The sequence below is a fragment of the Sapajus apella genome, unplaced genomic scaffold, assembly GCF_009761245.1.
Source record: "Sapajus apella isolate SASKATOON/1434 unplaced genomic scaffold, GSC_monkey_1.0 scaffold6, whole genome shotgun sequence".
Classification (NCBI taxonomy): domain Eukaryota; kingdom Metazoa; phylum Chordata; class Mammalia; order Primates; family Cebidae; genus Sapajus; species Sapajus apella.
In genome coordinates this window covers 25,581,245-25,601,258 of record NW_022436946.1, presented here as the reverse complement: position 1 = coordinate 25,601,258, position 20,014 = coordinate 25,581,245, and the positions used below count along the sequence as shown (strand labels likewise).

The 20,014-nt window shown below is 33.1% G+C and overlaps 1 protein-coding gene across 10 annotated transcripts in view; it reads left to right on the top strand.

Annotated features, from left to right (window-relative positions):
* The window catches only part of NKAIN2 (sodium/potassium transporting ATPase interacting 2), a 1,033,472-nt gene that overhangs the window by 476,666 nt on the left and 536,792 nt on the right, over positions 1-20,014 (top strand). For 5 of the 10 annotated variants that reach the window (XR_004267624.1, XR_004267625.1, XM_032274380.1 and 2 more), the window contains one exon: positions 687-824. The exons of 1 other annotated variant lie outside the window; for it this stretch is intronic. Coding sequence is in view for 5 of the 9 variants with exons in the window: in XM_032274380.1 (XP_032130271.1) it covers positions 687-824 (138 nt within the window). In the remaining 4 variants the exon portion in view is untranslated. Of the gene's footprint in view, positions 1-686; positions 825-9,984; positions 10,045-20,014 lie in introns of all 10 variants that reach the window. 4 more of the 10 variants (XR_004267622.1, XR_004267623.1, XM_032274376.1 and 1 more) reach the window with 1 other exon arrangement.

Here is a 20,014-nt window from a genome sequence, read left to right as displayed (position 1 = left end):
AATTTTCTTTGAGGGCCCTTCTTTTGCCTGGTAAATAGGTATGACAAAACATCATATTTGATCTATAATCCAACACTATTAGGACTAGAAGGACCCTTCATACATTGTCAAAGTCCTTCATTTTACAAACAAGGACCAGGCACCCAGAGAAGGGAATGATTTACTTAGGCCACTGCAGCTACGTAGTGTCAGATCCACATCCAGAAATCTTTGTCTTGTTAAAGAGTTCTTGCTGCAACTCTTGATAAAGAGTTGTTTTTCCTCCACGTCAAGCTTCCTTTGTTCTAGTCTCAACTTATATAATAACGTGTGAAGAGATCTGGCAACAAAGTCTTTATGTAGACTTCCCGGATTTGCTGGTTGATGACTTCAAATGTTTGACAGTGCACATGGCAATGTAATTTATCCTGTGACTGCAAAGATGACATCCTGTGAATACTGCTTGATTCCTCCACAAAATTATTCCTGAAAGGCTTGTAGGTGTCTATAGATCCACAACTTCCATAGTTTTCCTTTGAAATGTACCTGAAAATATCATTCTCACTGTTAGTTAAAGACACATGCCAGATATGGTGACACAGTTATAATTGCTAATTATAATGTGATTAATAATTGTATCCTTTTTTCCTCTCACCACTGTGCTGTTGCTCACATTCTGATTTATCCATCCTGTTTTGCTCTTCTAGGTTTGTGTGCTGGAGAGGCAAATATTTGACTTCCTTGGATATCAGTGGGCACCTATCCTGGCAAATTTTGTACATATTATTATCGTCATTCTTGGTTTGTTTGGAACTATTCAATATAGACCTCGTTACATAACAGGAGTAAGTACCTTTTCTGCCTTTTTAAAATCTAATTGAACTAGAGAATGATGTGCAAACTCCAAATGCCTTGAAAACTTATGCATGTACTCTATCTTAAACATGTGGATGCTCTCTTTTAAGTACTGTGTTTATTTTCATAGTTTCAGGTTCCATCAACAGTAATTGAAAATGTCAGGTTTAATGCACTTGATAGCAGTGTAATCAGATTGAATTCTCATAATTCGTACTTTCGGCAAATATTCTCATAATTATAAGCCTAACTGTGTTTCTGTATTTCTAAATTATAAAATCATGCTCTCTGGTTTAACATATTTTAATGGGAATTTTTTTCTCATATTAAGTAATCATATTTTATATATTCAATGAAGAGTTTAAAATCAATACAAATAAACATACACTATTGATATGAAAATATTAACCCACATTAGGGCTAATATTTAGCATATATGAAAGCCAGAATAATCTGGACAATTGTCTCTGTGTTCTCCATAATTCTCTTTTTGGCTCAGAGAAACTATTTTGCATTCCCACTCAAGTTAAACTTACTTAACATAAAAGTGAAATCCAACTGTGTTGTAGTTACTATGGGAACCATAACTTGGGTTAGCTTTTGTATGTGCCTCAGATCTCAGCTACTGCTCTTCATTAATGTACATTTTTTTCTTTTTAGTTTCATCATTTTTTCTATATCTTCATTTTTGACAAAGGAAATGTCTATAGGCATTTATTTAAAATTGTAAAGCAGGTTTGTAGTAAAAGTACATATATAAGATAGTACAATGAAAGCTCTGCCTTGTTCAACACAAACCAGTGGCCCTTCTCAGGTTTTATGAAAGCATCCTCATAAAAGATGCGTCCCCTATAGCCTGTTGTTTCTCTCATGTAGAACCAAGTAAAGCTCATTGGTACAGAGCCAGGCAATGTGGTGGTGGCTGGAACCAAAGGAGCTGCTGTTGGGCTAAGGAAGAATCAGAAGCCCATAGTCCTCACTTCTAGGTGCATGCCCAGATCTCAGTGCATGTCACCTCGGAGGCTAGGTAGCCATCTACATCTTGTAAGAGTGGGAGGAGTCTGTTGCAGTGTGAAGTTTTTCAATACACAAGATATGACAGTATTGTCCATTTTCTTTTATGAATTGTAATTTGATTCAGTGTAGGGAGGATTGTACAGTGGTTGAGAGTGAGGCCTCTGATGTCATAATATCAGGACTGAAATCTTGGATCTGCCAAATTCTGTGTGACTATAGACAACTTCACCTTACCAATCTTCAGTTTTCTTATCATTAAAATCAAAGTAATCTTTACATTAACTCATAATGATTTAATTAATTGATATGTTGTTAGCCATTATATGAAAAAAATTTAACTTACCTTTCTTCTTTTATTAGACTTTGAGGTTCCTTCATGGTTTTATTCTTATAAATAATGTTGCTTTGAATATCATTATATAAATATTTCATCTTTATTTCTGATAAAGTTCTTGGGATAAAATCTAGATGTGAGCCAACATATTTGAACTATTTAAAAACTCAAAGGTTAATTTTGAGGAGTAAGGGTGATATTCTATGAAATGTCCTTAACATCATGCTTGATGTTTTAAAAGCCCCCAATAAATATTAGCTATGATATTTTTGGTTTTATTATTATTATTATTTAAAAATAATACTAACTTGTGTAGCATAGAAATAGGCTGAAAGGAAATTTAAAATAGAGTAAGTTGCTATAGATATTAGATTAACTATTTCTGTCTCTTTTAGTCTAAGATGCTACAATGCAAAAAAAAAAAAAAAAGTGTAGGCTTTCTATGTATCAAATTATAATGGCATCCCTTTGAATAAAGACATACCACAGATCTGTCAATACTGGCCACTTTCTCTGGCATGGAATAAGAGTTATGATACCAAGGGAAAACACCTTTGAAATTGTTAGAAGTTTTGTTTATTGGACTGTTAGACACAACCTGAACTCTGCGAGGCTGTTTTTTTGTTTGTTTGTTTGTTTGTTTGTTTTTTCCCATTTATTTTATTGCATTTTAGGTTTTGGGGTACACGTGAAGAACATGCAAAATTGTTGCATAGGTACACACGTGGCAGTGTGATTTGCTGCCTTCCTCCCCATCACCTACATCTGGCATTTCTCCCCTTGCTATCTCTCCCCAGCTCCCCACCCCACACCGTCCCTCCCCTATTTCCCCCCAACTGACCCCAGTGTGTAGTGCTCCCCTCCCTGTGTCCATGTGTTCTCATTGTTCTTAACAATGAATCTCAGAGCGATATCCTTGATTTCATCTTGACCAGTAAATAGCGCTGTGAATTTGGGTTTTTCCTTAAGACAATGTCTTTGGAACTCTTTTGCCAGCTAGAGATGATGTAAATTATAAACTTCTTTTTTCCAGCTCAGCAAGTCCTGGGTTGGAAATATAGCCTCTAAATTCTGCTTGAAAATCTTTCTTTAGCTCATCTCTCTCTTACAATATCATGCTGTCTGTGGCTAAAAGATGACAAATAGCACTGTCATCTTTTTTTGCTTGGAAATCCCTTTAACCATGCCCACAAACTCATAGGCATATTTTCTATCTTTCCAGTTATTGAAGGCAACAGCTAAGATAATTGTTCTGGCAGTAAATTCCATGAGTCTTCTTTTCTCCAGCCCTCAGAAACAATTTCCTTTCTCCACTCCGAGTCTCCTTGCTGCCCTCCTGGCATCACTTGCCTCCTTATCTCAAAACCAATATTGTGTGTTTTAGATTTAAGTATTACTGACTTTCTGGTACCAATTTCTGTCCTGGATATCTATGCCTGTGTAACTTCTGTGCAACAAACTACAATGGACCCTTGAACAATGTGAGGATTAAGGGCACCAAACCACTCACACAGTCAAAAATCTGCTTATAACTTTCAATTATTCAAAAACTTCAATAGCCTACTGTTGATTGAAACCTTACTGATAAACAGTTGATTAACTCATATTTAATATGTTATTTGTGTTATATACTGTATTCTTTCAATAATGTAAGCTAAAGGAAAGAAAAGGTTATTAAAGGAAATCATAAGGAAAATGTATTTACTATTGATTAAATACAAAAGGATCATTGTAAAGGTCTTCATCCTCTAACAATGTAACAATTATAATAAAAACCATAACTTTTATATTTGCCATATTTTCTGTGTAATATTTTTACATTATAAAATAATTTGTTATAAAAATAAGAAACCATTTCTTGGCTTCATGACTGAAGATTAACAGTTTTGCATATTCCCTTTGTGTATATACAAATGAAACATAACCGTGTATGCTATATATTCAAATATGTATTAATTTTAAATTGAACATTATATCAAATAATTTAAAAATTAATATGACTATTCCATTGTTTCTTTAACCATTTAATGTTATACATATGCTATTTTCATATTTTTCTATTATATTAAATAATCCCCTATAATAATTTCTATAAAAAATACTCTCATCTTTTTTTTGTGAATCATTTCTTAGGAGAAATACCTGGGTATAATCAAATAATATGAACAAATTTAAGGCTTTTAGTATATAATTTACAATAACCTATTCAAAATTATTTTACTGAATTATCCTTCTACTAGTGTATAGCTGAGTCAATTTCACTGTACTCTTGCTAACACTGTATTTTCTGTTTTCACAGTTGCTAATTTGATAGAAGAAGAAAGTGTCACTTTCATTTTTAATTGCATTTCTAACCTTAGTGAGTTAGAATTTTTCATATGTTCATTACCCATTTTTTTTTTCCTTTTGGGGAATTGTCTTTTTCTTTTTTCTGAGATGGAGCTTTGCTCTTCTTGCCCAGGCTGGAGTGCAATGGTGCCATCTCGGCTCACTGCAACTTCTACCTCCTGGGTTCAAGCTATTCACCTGCCTCAGCCTCCCAAGTAGCTGGGACTATATGGGACTATAGGCAGGTGCCACCATGCCCAGCTCATTTTTCTATTTTTTTTTTTAGTAGAGATGGGGCTTCACCATGTTGGCCAGGCTGGTCTTGAATTCCTGACCTTGTGATCCTCCCAGCTTGGTCTCCCAAAGTATTAGAATTACAAACCTGAGCCATGGCTCCCAACCAGGGAATTGTCTTTTGGTGTTCATTGCTAATTTTTTGCCCTGAAGCCTTAGTGTTTATCTTAATATAAGTAGATCATTTGGTAAAGACATTTACCTTTAAAACATCATAAAGTTTCCTTTTGATATTTTTTATGTTTATCTTATTAAAGTTAACTCTCTCCATTTGTGAAATTTTCCACTGCTTTTAAAATTATGAAATTCAAATACCATTTTGAAAAAAGATATGTCTTCATTATCCTTAGGTCTAATTTTAATTTTACTAAAACAAAAAGACAAGTTTTCTGACATTGAGTCTGAGGACATTTGCTATATTTGAAGAGTTTCAAATTATTGATGGGACATTTTATTTTATTTAATTGGTCTTCCCTTCCCTACAAAAAAGTATGTGGACTTTCTCTCAAACATTGAGATTCTAGCAACAAATAAATAAGAGTATTGATTTTTGTTTTCTTCATTCATCTTCTTTTTCATAGTAGCAAAGAAAAAAATTAAAAGTTTAAAACAGATGATTGGAACAAGAACTCATTAGTACCATAGAGGGTCTCTGACACTTCGCAGAATATAATATGCTGAAGGAAAATGAAATAGATGATTTCTGGTCCAAGCAAAGGAAACCTGAACCCAGAATTCCTAGAAATAATCTATCTTGTATAATTCTCAACCACATCAAATCCCAGAAAATAATTCGTATATAAATATATACAATGGCTCCCAGGAAAGCATTATTTTACATCATAAATAGAATTATATAATACATTATCATTTGGGGAAGTAGAATGTGATTTGGGATATCCAGTGTTTATTAGTTAATGACAAAATAATGTTAAGGACCTGCACTGTCACTAAGGAGCTGCTTTAGGTTGTCTAAAATAAACTGAGGAATATGTAGGTTCCTATCCATTAAAGCCACAGCAACTTTCTCAGCGATATTGCCAAAAAAAAAAAAAAAATGATGCCCTGTAACATGCCAAAAAAAATTATTTTTCCTCCCTCCCTCACTTTCTTTCTTTCTTCTTTCCTTTCTTCCAAACTCAGTCTCCAAACTGGAAAAGTTTCAAAATAGCTAAAACTCTTACTCAAATTTAAAGAGGATAGTATACTAAAATCAGTAATATTTATAAGAATCGTATTTCTTTGTTCTTACCAATTCTCCTGTATATCTGTCTTTCTCGGCAAATTCTATAACTCTCACATTAACTTGACACACTTTTGTTCAAACTCATAATGAAAGGAAATAGAGTTAGGAGGCAGACACAGGTTCTCCTGACAACCAGTCTCTCCTTGTAACCACCACACTGAACTGCCTCTTGGGGCACAGTTCAGAGACCCAAATCTACCTGATAAATGAACAAGGGTGGTGTTAAGTTGTGAGCAAAGTTAAAATTCATTACAGCAATTTGCCATTTCTAGAGGATTTAGATTTTAAGTTGTGATCTACCTCTCCCATATCAAGGATTATGTTTTCAGTGCCTTAGTTAATGGGGAAATAACCTCATTTCTCAAGAGGTTATTACAGAAAAGTCTTAGTGATGGATATTTTACTCATGCGGGAAAACAATAACATAAACTATTTTTAATCTCTAATAACAATGAATTAGGATGGTATGTTGTTGTTCTATATCGTTCAGCTTTTTGATGGTGATTATATGCATATATAAACATTAATCTATACAATATAAATAATATCTAATATCTATTATAATTTTATATTATATAAGGACAAATGATCTATTTGTACATTTACTGTTTGTAAAGAGTTTCAAATAATTGATGGGAGAATTTATTTCTATGTAATTGAATAAAATACTGAAAACATATAGGAAATACAAAAGGCCTAGGAAACACCAATATAGACATACATACGTACATATTATTGTGTCTAATGATGAATCTCTCTGACATCAAATTAGACTACAATAATTATAAAATCAAATGAAGAAGAAGTATTGGGATTGGTTTCCTGTTTTGTTACTGATAAAGCAAGAAATTAAAATTATGTGGCTAAAGCTGATTTGATGAAGTAAGTCTATAATGGTTAGAAAGAGAAGCCAATATACATGGATCTTCATTTCTTATGTTGTAAGAATTGTAAACTCTAAGATTGTCATAATAACTTTGCTTACTCTTCCAAAATAATAAAGTAAATATTTCTTTTAGTCCATATTTTAAAGTTTTGAATGGTATGTTCTGATTAATGCTCAGCACTGAATTTCTGTTCACCAATTTAAGCTACTCTATTTTTTAATACAATTTTTTAAAAATGTGATACATATGGTTGTTGGTGGCTGTTGATTTCTAAATTGACATACATTCTCCTGTCCCCTATTAGGCAAGGTCAGCTTCAGACAAAGTGTCACCTGCTTTGACTTCCTTAACTTTGCTTTTTCTAGAGCTAACATGGTGAAGAAAATGAGCCTCATGACATCTTAGACAAAGCATGGGGCCACAGGGTGAGTGGAGCACCAAAGACAAAGACAAGATTCACTTTGTAAAAAGATTACCATACAGCAACTTAAGAAATCTGTAGACAGCTTAGTGGTTCTGCTAAAGCAAAGAATTGTGTACTCAATTTGCATTGGGGAGAAAACCTCTAAATTTCTAGAATTGACTAGAAATTATGGCTGATGATTGCCACGATTTGATTCTTAATTGTTTATGGAGCTCAGGTCTCTGTAGAGACTGTCACCAACAGCAATAAAGGGGGAGCACTATGTCCATTTTTTAAGTCATATGCTTTTCTTTTTTTCTTGGTATAAAATTTTTTGTTTTATTAAAAATATTGGTTTATTAAAATTAAAATATTGGTTTTAATTTTATTTATTTCATTATGCTTTAAGTTCTGGGGTAAATGTGCAGAATGTGCGGGCTGGGCATATAATCAAAGGATTATAAAACATTCAACTATGCATATGTATGTTTACTGCGGCACTGTTCACAATAGCAAAGACTTGGAACCAACCCAAATGCCCATCAAAAATAGACTGGGTAAAGAAAACGTTGCACATATACACCATGGAATACTATGCAGCCATAAAAATGGATGCGTTCATGTCCTCTACAGGGACATGGATGAAGCTAGAAATGATCTTTGTCAGCAAATTGACACAAGAACAGAAAAGTAAACACTGCATGTTCTCACTCATAAGTGGATGTTGAACAATGAGAACACATAGACACAGGGAGGGGAACATTACACACCAGGGCCTGTTCGGGGTGGTGGCTAGGGGAGGGATAGCAGGGGGTGGGGTGATTGGAGAGGGCTAACATTAGGAGAAATACCTAATGTAGATGACAGGGGGTTGGATGCAGCAAACCACTATGGCATGTATATACCTATGCTTTTCTAAAACTAATAATGTTACCTCCCTAAAAAATTTTTACACTTCTACAAGTCATTTCTAAGAAGTCATTAATCTATGTTCAAGTAGTTGTTTTGCCACTTTTATTCAATTTTTCCAGGAGAAAAAAAAAATCTGAAAGAAAACTGATTGTAGCTAAAGCATTAACAAATGCATGCTTTCTGTGTTCCGGACAGAAAATCAATGTAGATTAGAGATGAAGAGACTTGAGATAGTAGTAAATTAACAATACTTCTAATGACTTAGAGTAGTTGTGAAAATCAGTCTTTTCCCATAAGCCTGGAAGGGAGGGGCAATAAAAAAACATCATTACAAGTTTAATGGATTTAGCCTGTAGTCCTAAAATAAATGTAATAATGCAACATTGTAAACGCAATTTATTCTCAAAAGAATGTGTTCCCTTGGGGAAATGTGGGCCATTTATTCTATAAGAAGATACTTTGTGCTCTCATTTTGGTGTTAGGCTATGACTAAAGATTTATAGGATGTGGTACACATAAATAATTACATTTGACAGTCCAGATTCACTTTTTTAAATCATCTAATAAGCTTTTTAAAATGAATTTTGAAGGAAAGATATGTTGGATATGTATAAGTATCAGTTTCTTTTTCTAAAATAAAATATCAGATTAATTTATGTAGGTTTTTTTAAATCAAAAAGAAAAATTGGGCTTGTAATGAAAGTTCTTTTCCATACTCTTATCCAGCTGTTCAGAATGTCTTTATAGTTCTTCTGGGGTTACCTCAGAAGTGTGTGTGTGTGCATGTGCGTGTGTGTGTGTTGCTAATTGTTGATTTTTAGCTTTAGACAATATCTAATAACAACCTGCCCCAAATCATTTGGTCTAATTTATTTTTGAATTATACATTGTTTTTACAGGTTTTCTTTCCCCTCTGAAGTTTCTCATTGCCTTTTTTTTTCTTGTAAGAAGCAAAAGAGGCCTTTCTTAAGTGTATCCTAAATACGTTTTTAATTCATATGCATTCTATTGTTTGATATTCATTCTGTTTTAATTTTTGAAACCCATTGCTTTACCATTTGCATTTAAAACAATTTTTTATATTTGACCATATAAATATAAAAAATACTATCTGTAGCTTTTTGTTTTTAATGCTGTGCTCTTCTCTGGAGATTTCTCTTAGTACTCTGTCATTTTGCTCCTACATAAACTGTTTGTTCTCTAGCCTTATTATACATCTATCTCTCCCATCTTCTGAATTCGATTCATGCTTTCTTACATTCCATCTATTTTCTGTTTGATATTCTTCAAATAATCTCCTGAAAAAGCATGTTTGGGAGATAGACTTTCTGAGTTTTATCTGTCTCGTGACAAAGAATGACTTCATTCTACCTTTACAATTTGGCCAGGTGCAGAATTCAGGGTTGAAAATCATTTTTATCTGAGAATACTGAAGTAATTATCTGCAATCTAAGAAGCAGTGTTACTGATGGGCAGTCTGATATTAATCTGTAAATAACTTTAAAAGAAGTGCTTGAGATATTAATTTTATTCTTGTTGTCTTGGCATTTGAAAATGGCATGTCTAAATGTGAACCTATTTAAAAATTGTGTAGTCTTTTTTTTTTTAATTTAAACACTTATAGAAGACTTTGTTGTGGCTCAGAAAATTATGCTCCAATGTATGACAATTTTGAAGTAAAGGAGTAGCCTCAGGGTCTCTCTGACCTTCCTCCATCCTCTGTCTCTAGATCCTCTCTTTCCCAAAGCACCAGGAAGCCCTTTCTCTGAAGTTCACTTATTTTACTGAGGTAAGTTCTTCCAAATGAAATGCAATTGTCTTGAAATCCCTCCCTAGGAATTTCATCAAACAACCAGGGAAGATTAATCACTGCAGAGAAGATTAAATGTCATCCCCACACCCTGCCAGTCTATCACTTATTCTTCTGGAGGCTGCTTTTATTACCTGAGAAGCTTTATCTGCATAATAAGACAACCTTTGTGCATCCTGTGGTTCCTCCTTTTTTCCCCTCCCTTAACTTGTTATCACCTCCCCTAAAAGCCCCTATTCCTTTATGCTATAAAAACTTCAACCATCTGGCTCCTCCTTTGAGCTTTATATTTTGTGTGAGTCCCATGAGCTTAAATAATGTGTATGCCTTTTCTCCTGTTTATCTATTGTCAGCTTAGTTCAACAGACTCTGTTGTCAAAACTTCACAGGGAAAGTTTGAACCTCCCTACACCTTCAGTTCTGGACTTTGCCTGTATCATTTGATGATTCTCTATGCTTTTCAACATTTGCCTTTGCTATGCTATCCCCAAGTAATTTCATTTAACAGTTATTTTATGTTATAGTTTTAAATGTATTTATGAAACATCTCCTTGTTTTCCCCAGAGAGATAAATGGCTGACTGGTCCTAAAAGTGTTAGAGGATTATTGCTGTTTTCCAGGCCACTTTTCACACTGACCTTTGGTCATATGTTTCTTACCCAAATCTCCAGAGGATACAAAAATCTTCCTAGCCTTCCAGCTTTTTTGTGTCTCTTTCTCCTGCATGCATATTATCGATTGCCAGTTGCTTCCTTCTGCTTATTAATCAATATCGATTTCTTGGTCTTCCTCTTCAGGCAATTGGTTGAAATCTCTTTGTTTCTAATGTTTTACTACTAATAGTTTTAGGACTATACTTGTCGTATGCTCAGTTTACCTTTTGGAACCAAAAGTGTAACGATAACTATTAAATCTCATTAAGTATGTTTTACTTTGGTGTGATATCATTTTTATCAATGAGAACTGAGCAGATGACATTGTTATACAAGATATGGAAATCTAATGGCTTTAAAAAGCCATTAACTATTTGCCTGGTATACGATATGCACCATGCTATGGGTGTACCATCCGAAGAAATCTTCCAGAGGTTTACATTTTAGCAGACGAGGAAGCAAATATTTAATCAATGAATGCAACACTTTTCATATGGACTGTGCTAGAAGTAGTATGTAGAGAACAAGTCAAAGTTCTCAGATACTCAGAACAAGTTAGGCAAGTCAACTGGGACTGGGGAATCGTGGAGGGAAGGCAGGATGATTCAAGAGGTGCTTTATTGAAAACATGACCCATAAGCTGTGATTTAGAGTATCAGCAGTAGTAAATACATCACTAGAAAGACAGGAAGGGGGAAATTCCAGGCAGAAGCAGACAAAGCTAACAACAAAAGCAAAAAGCACTGAAGTGTTAAAAATATAGTTGTATTTTTATTAATTTATATTAGAGTGTCATGGTTGTTACACAGGGGCTGGTTGAAAGATAAGACTAAATATGTAGGCAGGAACCAGACTGGGAAAAATCTGCTTAACCATGCTAAATTAGTTATATGGGGCATTATTAGAAAATTGAAGGGTTTTACGTAGGGAATGGTCCTGAGCTGCTGGCATCCTAGAGGGAAGGAGAGATGTAAAGACATACGTTTACTGATATTTTTGAGAAGAGACAGGCTAATGGTGAAGCCATGTACCAAGGCAAGGATTAAAACAGGGGAACTATTGAGGAAAATGTTCAAAAGTTGTTTTAGACTCGTCAGTTTTTTGTTAGTCATATAGGTGTGACCAAATAGGGCTGTGTCCTAATCCTTTATGGACAGTTTCCTAATGACTTGATACTACTTTTAGATAAAAATAGCAAATATTTTCTTATATATAGATGACATGGTTTTGTCATCATACGCTATAACTGTCTTTGCTGAGTGTCTTTATTAGATACCTGGTATGTTAAGTAATTAGTACCAAAACTGTAATAATACCTTTCAATTTTTCTAAAATGACAGTCCATGTTTGGGGGAAAACCTCCAACATTTCACTAGCCTATGTTTAGTGACTTTATACACAGAATTATCTAATATAATTATTTAGATGTGCATTTTGCAACCTATTTATTTTATAAAGTAGAATAGGCAGAGTCATGGCATTCTGATTTTTTATGACTAAAGAAGAAATTTGAGTATATATACCTAAGACAATTCTCTGGTTTAAAATCAATTGCAGCAAATTTTTATGTTGGTAGAATTTGTGGGAAATTGATTGTCCTTGGTTGGCAAGTCAAAACCCAGTATTTTCTCTAAAAAGTATCATGATCCTGGTATTGCACTTCATTAGCCTGTCTATGTGGAAATGGTTTTTTTTTTGGTTGTTTGTTTGTTTTTGTTTTTTGTTTTTTGTTTTAATAAATCACATGTCTTATCTGACTCCTCATTCCTGGCGTCATTCCAAACACCAGCTAACTGTCCACTAAAGCCCATGGGCCTCCATATAACCAGTATGAGAGACTATCTGCCTTCACAGCAATTTTTTATTTGTTGAGACCGAGCTCTGTGGCCCAGGTTGGAGTGCAGTGGTATGATCTCAGCTCACTCAATCTCTGCCGGTTGATTAGCTGGGATTACAATCATGCACCATCATGCTTTGCTAATTTTTGTATTTTTAGTAGAGACAGGGTTTCACCATATTGGCCAGGCTGGTCTGAAACTCCTGATCTCAAGTGATCCACCCTCCTGGGTCTCCCAAAATGTTGGGATTACAGGCATGAGCCACTGCACCCGGCCTTGTAGCACTTTTTGGTAAAACATCAAAATTACTGCCACTTGATGTGACCGGAAAGGGATCCAGATGCAGACCCCAAGAGAGAGTTCTTGGATTTCATGCAAGAAAGACATCAGGGTGACTCCATAGAATAAAGTCAAAGCAAGGTTTTTAAGAAAGTAGAGGGATAAAGAATGGCTACTCCATAGACGGAGCAACTCCGAGGGCTACTGGTTGCCCATATTTATGGTTATTTCTTGATTATATGCTAAGCAAAGGGAGGATTATTCATGCTTCCCCTTTTTAGACCATATAGGGTAACTTCCTAACATTGCCAAGGCATTTGAAAACTGTCATGCCACTGGTGGGAGTGTAGCAGTGAGAACCACCAGAGGTCATTCTTGGTATTGGTGAGTTTTAGCAAGCTTCTTTGCTATAACCTGTTTTATTAGCAAAGGCGTTATGACCTGTATATTGTACTGACCTCCTATCTCATCCCGTGACTTAGAATGCCTAACCATCTGGGAATGCAGCCCCGTAGGTAGTTTCAGCATCATTTTACCCAGCTCCTGTTCAAAATGGAATTGCTCTGGTTCAAAGGCCTTTTACATTGATACTTACCAAAAGTTCAATTAAGAAAAGAAACACTTATGATGCTTATTTATTTATTATGAAGATTTAGTTGAAAGTATTGCTTTAAATAGATGCACAAGAAAACAACCTACCTTTTGTCTCAATCCTGAGACTAGTGATACTTTCCTTGTGCATTAGGTTGCTCTATGTTGTGGTCTAGGTCAATTTACGCATTAGTTGCTAGTCATCTTAAAACTGAATTTGTGACTTGCCAAGTTTTTTCAAAACAAACATAATAGGTTTGTTTTTTGGCAAAAAATAATGCCCTCTTATTTTACCATACAAATATTTATTTTGTGCTTACTGTGTGTTAGGTACTTTTCCAGGCATTGTGGATTCAGCATTGAAAAGACAGAAGTCTAAGCTCTTATGGGAAGACAGATAATACATAGGCAATAAATGTTTAACCATCATCATCATCATTCATTATCAGAGGATGATGCAAAAATATAAATGATACATATATACACATTAAAAAATCCTTGTATCTTACAAATAGCAAGATCTCTATCTGAAATGTTTTTCTAGCATTACACTAAAGCAACAGCAACTAATAAAATGGCAATTTCCAGTAAATAACCCAGAAAAACTGAAGACAGGAGCATTTAGATACAGAGAAAAAAATTGAGAAAAGTATAAAATGAAAATGAAAACATATTAAAAACCCTTTTAATCACAGATAATTGCTTTATCATTTTAAAAAATATAAATATACACATACTTTTTTTATTTTTTAAAACTAGTATTATACATTGCTATTTTGTGACCTGTTTTTTCGCTTATCATGAACTTCTATTTAATTTAAAATTGCCAGACAACTCTTTTAGCATGTGAAATCAATTTAAAAATCTGTGAAATGTCCACATCTTTGCCCATTTTGTAACTTATCTTTTACTTGTTGGTTTGTATTTATAGATAGCAATCTGTTTTGATATTATAGAAATTAACCTGTTACCATTAAATTTGTGTCAAAAATGTAACCAGATTTATCTAACATGTTTTTATTTTTGGAAAAAAATACAAAATTTTGGCCAAAATAATACTTTAATTTTTTAACTTTAAAGTATTATGAAAGTTTTTAACACTTTAATAACTTTCATAATACTTTATAGTTTCTGAGTTTTCTGTCAGATGTATAATATATACCCATCCTAAGTTATATATGTAATTTTGTACATTTTCTAAGATATTTGATATTTAATATTTTACTGTAAACTTTTAGCTCCTCTGAAATGTATTTTAGCATTTCACATTAAATAGGGCACCAAAACTATTTTCTTTCATATAGATAATCATTGGTGTCGTCATTTATTATTCCAAATAATTGGGATATCTTGTTTGTTATGCATACTAACATTTTTTCTCAAATTTCTGTTCTATTCTGCTGATTTATTTGTATCATTATGATAGTGTTATAGTATGTTCTGATGGATAGTAAAACAAGTCTGCTCATTAATTTATTTGTTCATATATTCCTTGTTCTTCTACAGGATTGATTCTTTAATGTTAATCTAAAAATCACTGTATTCAATATAAAACGAGACAAAATCAGTTGGGATGACAAGTGAAACTGTTTTTTACAAAAATAAATGAAACAAATACTTTGTGAGGTTTGGGCTTTCTGTTCAAGAAGATGCTATGTCATTCCATTTATTTTCTCAATTTAGTTAAATCTTCAAGAAAACGTTTTTGACTTTTTAAAATAAATTTTGTTTTTTTATGAAATTTGTTTTTACATAATTTATAGGTTTTATAACAATTATGAACAAAATATTTTCCAAGTGTTTATTATTAAAATGAATATGTTGATTTGGCATATTTATCATGTCCAAGTTTTCTTATTAATATTATAAATTTTATCTAGCATTTCTTGGTTTTTATAGATCATATCTTTGAAGAGAAAGTTTATCAGTTAATATTATTTATTTTCTTGTTGCATTCATAAGCCTTTCCAAGAAAAAGTTCAACATAAATAGCAATAGCAAAAATCTCAGTCAAGTTCCTGAATTTAAATGAAAAGCCTTTTTAGCCCTCTGCTCTTTGCTGTGTTATTGCTATTAGTATTCAGTAAATGCTCTTTACTATATGCAAGTAGTTTCTTTCAATTATTAAGAATGGCTAATAAAATATTATTCCAGATCTTTGAACTTATATACTAATATCTCTTAAAACTTTTTGAATGTATTGAATTAGATTAATAAGTGTTCTGATACTCATTAAACTTTCCATAACTAGGCTATACCTTGTTTTTAATATGTTATTCTTTTCTTTGATTGCTATATTTGACTTTAACTATTTTTAATTACTTTTTTGCATCTTTATTAAAAAATGAAATTTTTAGCTTTTATAATATTTTGAAAATTATGCAGCCTTCAGTAAACAAATTGGGAAAAGTTTCTTCTGTGGTATAGAATAATTCAAATAGGATTGGAACCATAAATGTTCTTAGAACTTGTCTATGAAACCATCTAGTCCTGATACTTTCATGAATGGTAGCTATCTAATTATCTTTCCAATCTTTTCTACTATAACTTATCTTTTCAAGTTTTCCACTTCTTGCATGATTTTCATGATGTAAATTTTGACAGAGCATATATTTTCTAGAGCATTTGTTTCATGTTATTGCCATAGTTTTATTTCAAATTCTATTTTTCTTTTTAGAATTTCCTTGATATCACTGGGTTGGCTTTTTGTTTGTTTGTTTTTTGTTTTTTGTTTTTGCATGCCCTTTCCTTCACTCATTTTATGTATTAATGTCTCTTAAGAGAAAAGCGACAACAGGTAATATCAAAACATCTCATTTCTGCTTTTTTCTGTTTTCTCTCCTTCTAAGGTAATGGTAAGAGGCAAGCAGGTGCCACTTCCAGGATATTTGCTAGTTTTTATAGCAACGAGTGAAGCAAATTGATAAAGTGCATCAGTGAAATTTTTAGAGTTTCTTAGTATAATGTGTTAGTCTTTTTTATGTTGGTCTAGCATAATACCTGAGATTGGATGATTTGTTTATTTATTTATTTTAAAAATGGTTTATTTTAGCTCAACTTACTGGGGGCTAGGAAGTCCATGATAGGGTAGCTGTATCTGGTCAGCTGCTGGTGAGAACCGAGTGCTGTGTCATAACTTGACAGAGAAGTTGAAGGGGAACTGGGAACATATAAGAGGGACAAAATAGGAGGGGCAGCCTCACTTTATAACACTAGTAACTCATGCAGTCCCGGAGAGTGAGAACTTTTTTATTTCCTTGAGAATTAACGCAGTTCCACTAGAGCACCATTGATCCCTTTCAATAACCTAATCACCTCTTATAGGCCCAACCTACCAATACTCAGTCATAGCATTTGGTCTGTTTTTCAAATAATAATTATAAACAATTATTTTTAAAGGTTTTGACTGTGAAAGGATTTCAGCTTCATGCTATTTAAGTCTGAAATTGATTAAAGACTTTCATTGACCACACCAGCCAAATTGACACTACATGAAGAAAGCCTTCACAAGTTGTAATTACTACAAAACCCCTTTTGTATAATATTTTCTATACTGTTTATTTCAAAATAAATCTTTCCTTCTAAAATAAATCTTGCAATACTCTGAAGTTGATGCTTCAGAGGTTTTGTGAATTATTTTAGTTGCCAGATGCTTTGTGATTGCCCAGCTGACTCTTTAATGAAATAGTTGTCATTCTTCCTGGTCATCTCTATGTTGTATTTGTACATCCTGTCAGTGGTTTTTGGAAATGTTGACTCATCTGGGAACTCCATGCACAGTAAGATGTTATCTACACCCCACAGTTAAACTTCTGTTTGACTAGACCTGTCATTTTCTGAAACACAATGGAATCAATTTTTTTCTTCATATTTTTTTCTTTTAAAGATAGCAGTTTATGGAATTTTGTAAAAGAAATGTTTGGCTGCAATTCATTTTATCTAGAATTCATTTTTACGGGGGCATCATGCAGTGAAAATTTGATATGTGTGTACTCAAAGATTTCCCTTGGAAGTGAAGCTACTATAATTTTATAGTACAGTAAAATTGGAATTATGAGATGTCTTATTTTAATTCTCTTCTTGTTTTGAAAAGTTAATGTTTGATGGGAATTTTCAGTGCTTACATTTACATTTAAAGTTACGTTTTCAGAGTAGTTTGTGTCTAAGAATTTATAATGGAGTAAAACTATACTTTGACATAGTTTTTTTTCTGTCTTCTTCTAAAACCTGTGTGTTACCTTCCTTCTTCTTTTTCTTTTCTTCTTCTGACTATTACTGTTTTATTTTTCTTATTTTAATGCAAGAAATTTAGCCACAGGAATGAGAAACTGTGTGAACACTTTGAGAGGTCTGTAGCTTAGTGTGGTTTAGCTGACAATTCAGTAAAACTAAGACATCAGCCCCATAGCTACAGGTTAGTCTAGAATAATGACTTGAATTTGCTTTTTATTATTGCTGTTTATGTCATATAAAATAAATGCTGACACTGTCTACTGTGAGGAAGAAACTCACTGATTAGGAAGAAGATTAAAAAACATAGGCCAGTTTCAAAAATCCTAATTTTGTTCAAGGAGAAATTAGTATCATTTGCAGTCTCTGCTATGCCCTACTACTATTGATGCATTAGGGTTGAAAGTGAATGGATTTCAATAAGCCAGAGAGAACACTTCTTTCAGATATCTGACATTAAAACCATTCTCAAGGCATAATATAATTAAGTGTTTTCTGAACTAAAACATATAATGCTCTTGGAAATGTTTTTAAAAATTTTATTTATTTCTACCAAAGGCAATTTCTCAGTTTGAACTCACCTTTACTCTTCTTTATAAAATACAAAAAATAAATGAGACTTCAGGGAACATTTGCCAATTTGGCAATCTGGTGATACCTTCTCTGTTTTAACCATTGCTACATCCTTTATCATAGTAAAAAGACTATCTCAGTTTATAACATCACTATGTATAAAGAACAGCATAATTATACTTTTAAAATTGTAAATTTCAGAAATTTTAGCTCTTCTGTTTTATTTAGATAATGTATAATTCCCCCAAAATTGCATTCTCTTTCACATTGACCACCTTGGATGCAAATTTCTTCATGATTAAGCCTCTACTCAGCTTTCACTTCACTCTCCTTGTGTATCAGAGTGCAATGAACAGGGTTTATCTGTGCTAGTTTGTTTTGAGTCATAATAGAATATGTACAGAATAAAAATATAAAATTGAGGTTTACAAAGCAAGAAATGATGGCATAAATGGAGTTGCTAGAGGAAAAAAATCTGCAGTTATGTTTTATTTCAAAACATCTTTGATGACTTTATTTTATTTGCTAGTTATAGAAATCATTTTACATAATTGGTTCTAATGTTTTCCCCATCTTACCATTTTATGTAGCTAGGTATATACAAATAAATGTCCAAGCTGAAATTATTATATTATAATTTCATTTATAAGAACATTTATGACATCAGATAATCTTTTGAAATAAGCAAGAATTTCATAAAATGAGGAATGTAAAAAATATGTAATTAAAAATTGCATTGAAAATCAGGTTATATAGATGTCAGAGAATGGTGTACAAAACATTCTGGAAAGATAAAAGGACGTAAAGACTCCATCTAAGGGACCACATCAAAATACCTATTATTTCCATGTTTTCAAATGTGATCTGTGGATCAGTTATGGTGCAGTGAAGTAATTTTAAATTAATTTTGAATTTTCTGGAGATTTTAGGAGCTATTAAAATCAAGGAAATAGGAATTGTTTAAAAGCATTCAACTAAGACCCCAAAACTTTACTGGGCTTCTCGGTATGCCTGCTTCTTTAGTGTTGTACATCACACACATACACACACACACAAAAGTAGTGCCTATTTAGCTACAATGTCCTTCAGCGTGTGTTGTGTACTAGCTCAATCAAACTAGCATTCGGACACTGAGACAACTTCCTTCTGTCAGATGTCTGCACAGTCTGCAGAACCATGAGCATTTTCTCTCTCATAAATGATACACAGATTCACTAGAAAATGATTAAAATCAGAAAATAATCAGAATTATCATGATGACTAGTATGTCATAATATTATGGAAACTTTTATACACACAGTTGATCCTTGAACAACATAGGGGTTAGGGGTGCTGACCCATACACAGTCAGAGTTTTGACTCCCCAGAATCTTAACTACTAATAGTCTATTGTTTATTGGAAGCCTTACTGATAACATAAACAATTGATTAATTAAAACAGATTTTGTATCTGATATGTGTTATGTACTGTATTCTTACAACAAAGTAAGCTAGAGAAAAGAAAATATTAAGAAAATAATAAGACTAGACAACATATTTACCATTACATAAAAGTGGATCATTATAAAGATCTTTATATTTATCATGTTCATGTTGAGTAGGCTGAAGAAAAAAAGAAGAGGGGGTTGGTTTTGCTATCTCAGGAGTAGCAGAGGCAGAAAAAGTGCAAACTGGCTCCCCTGCCCCATGTGGCTCTCAGGTGGGCCATTGCACCATACTGCTCTTCCTTCCTCTCCCTAGATCACACCAGCCTCCTAGTCAGTGCTGATGTGAGAGCCTAGTTAC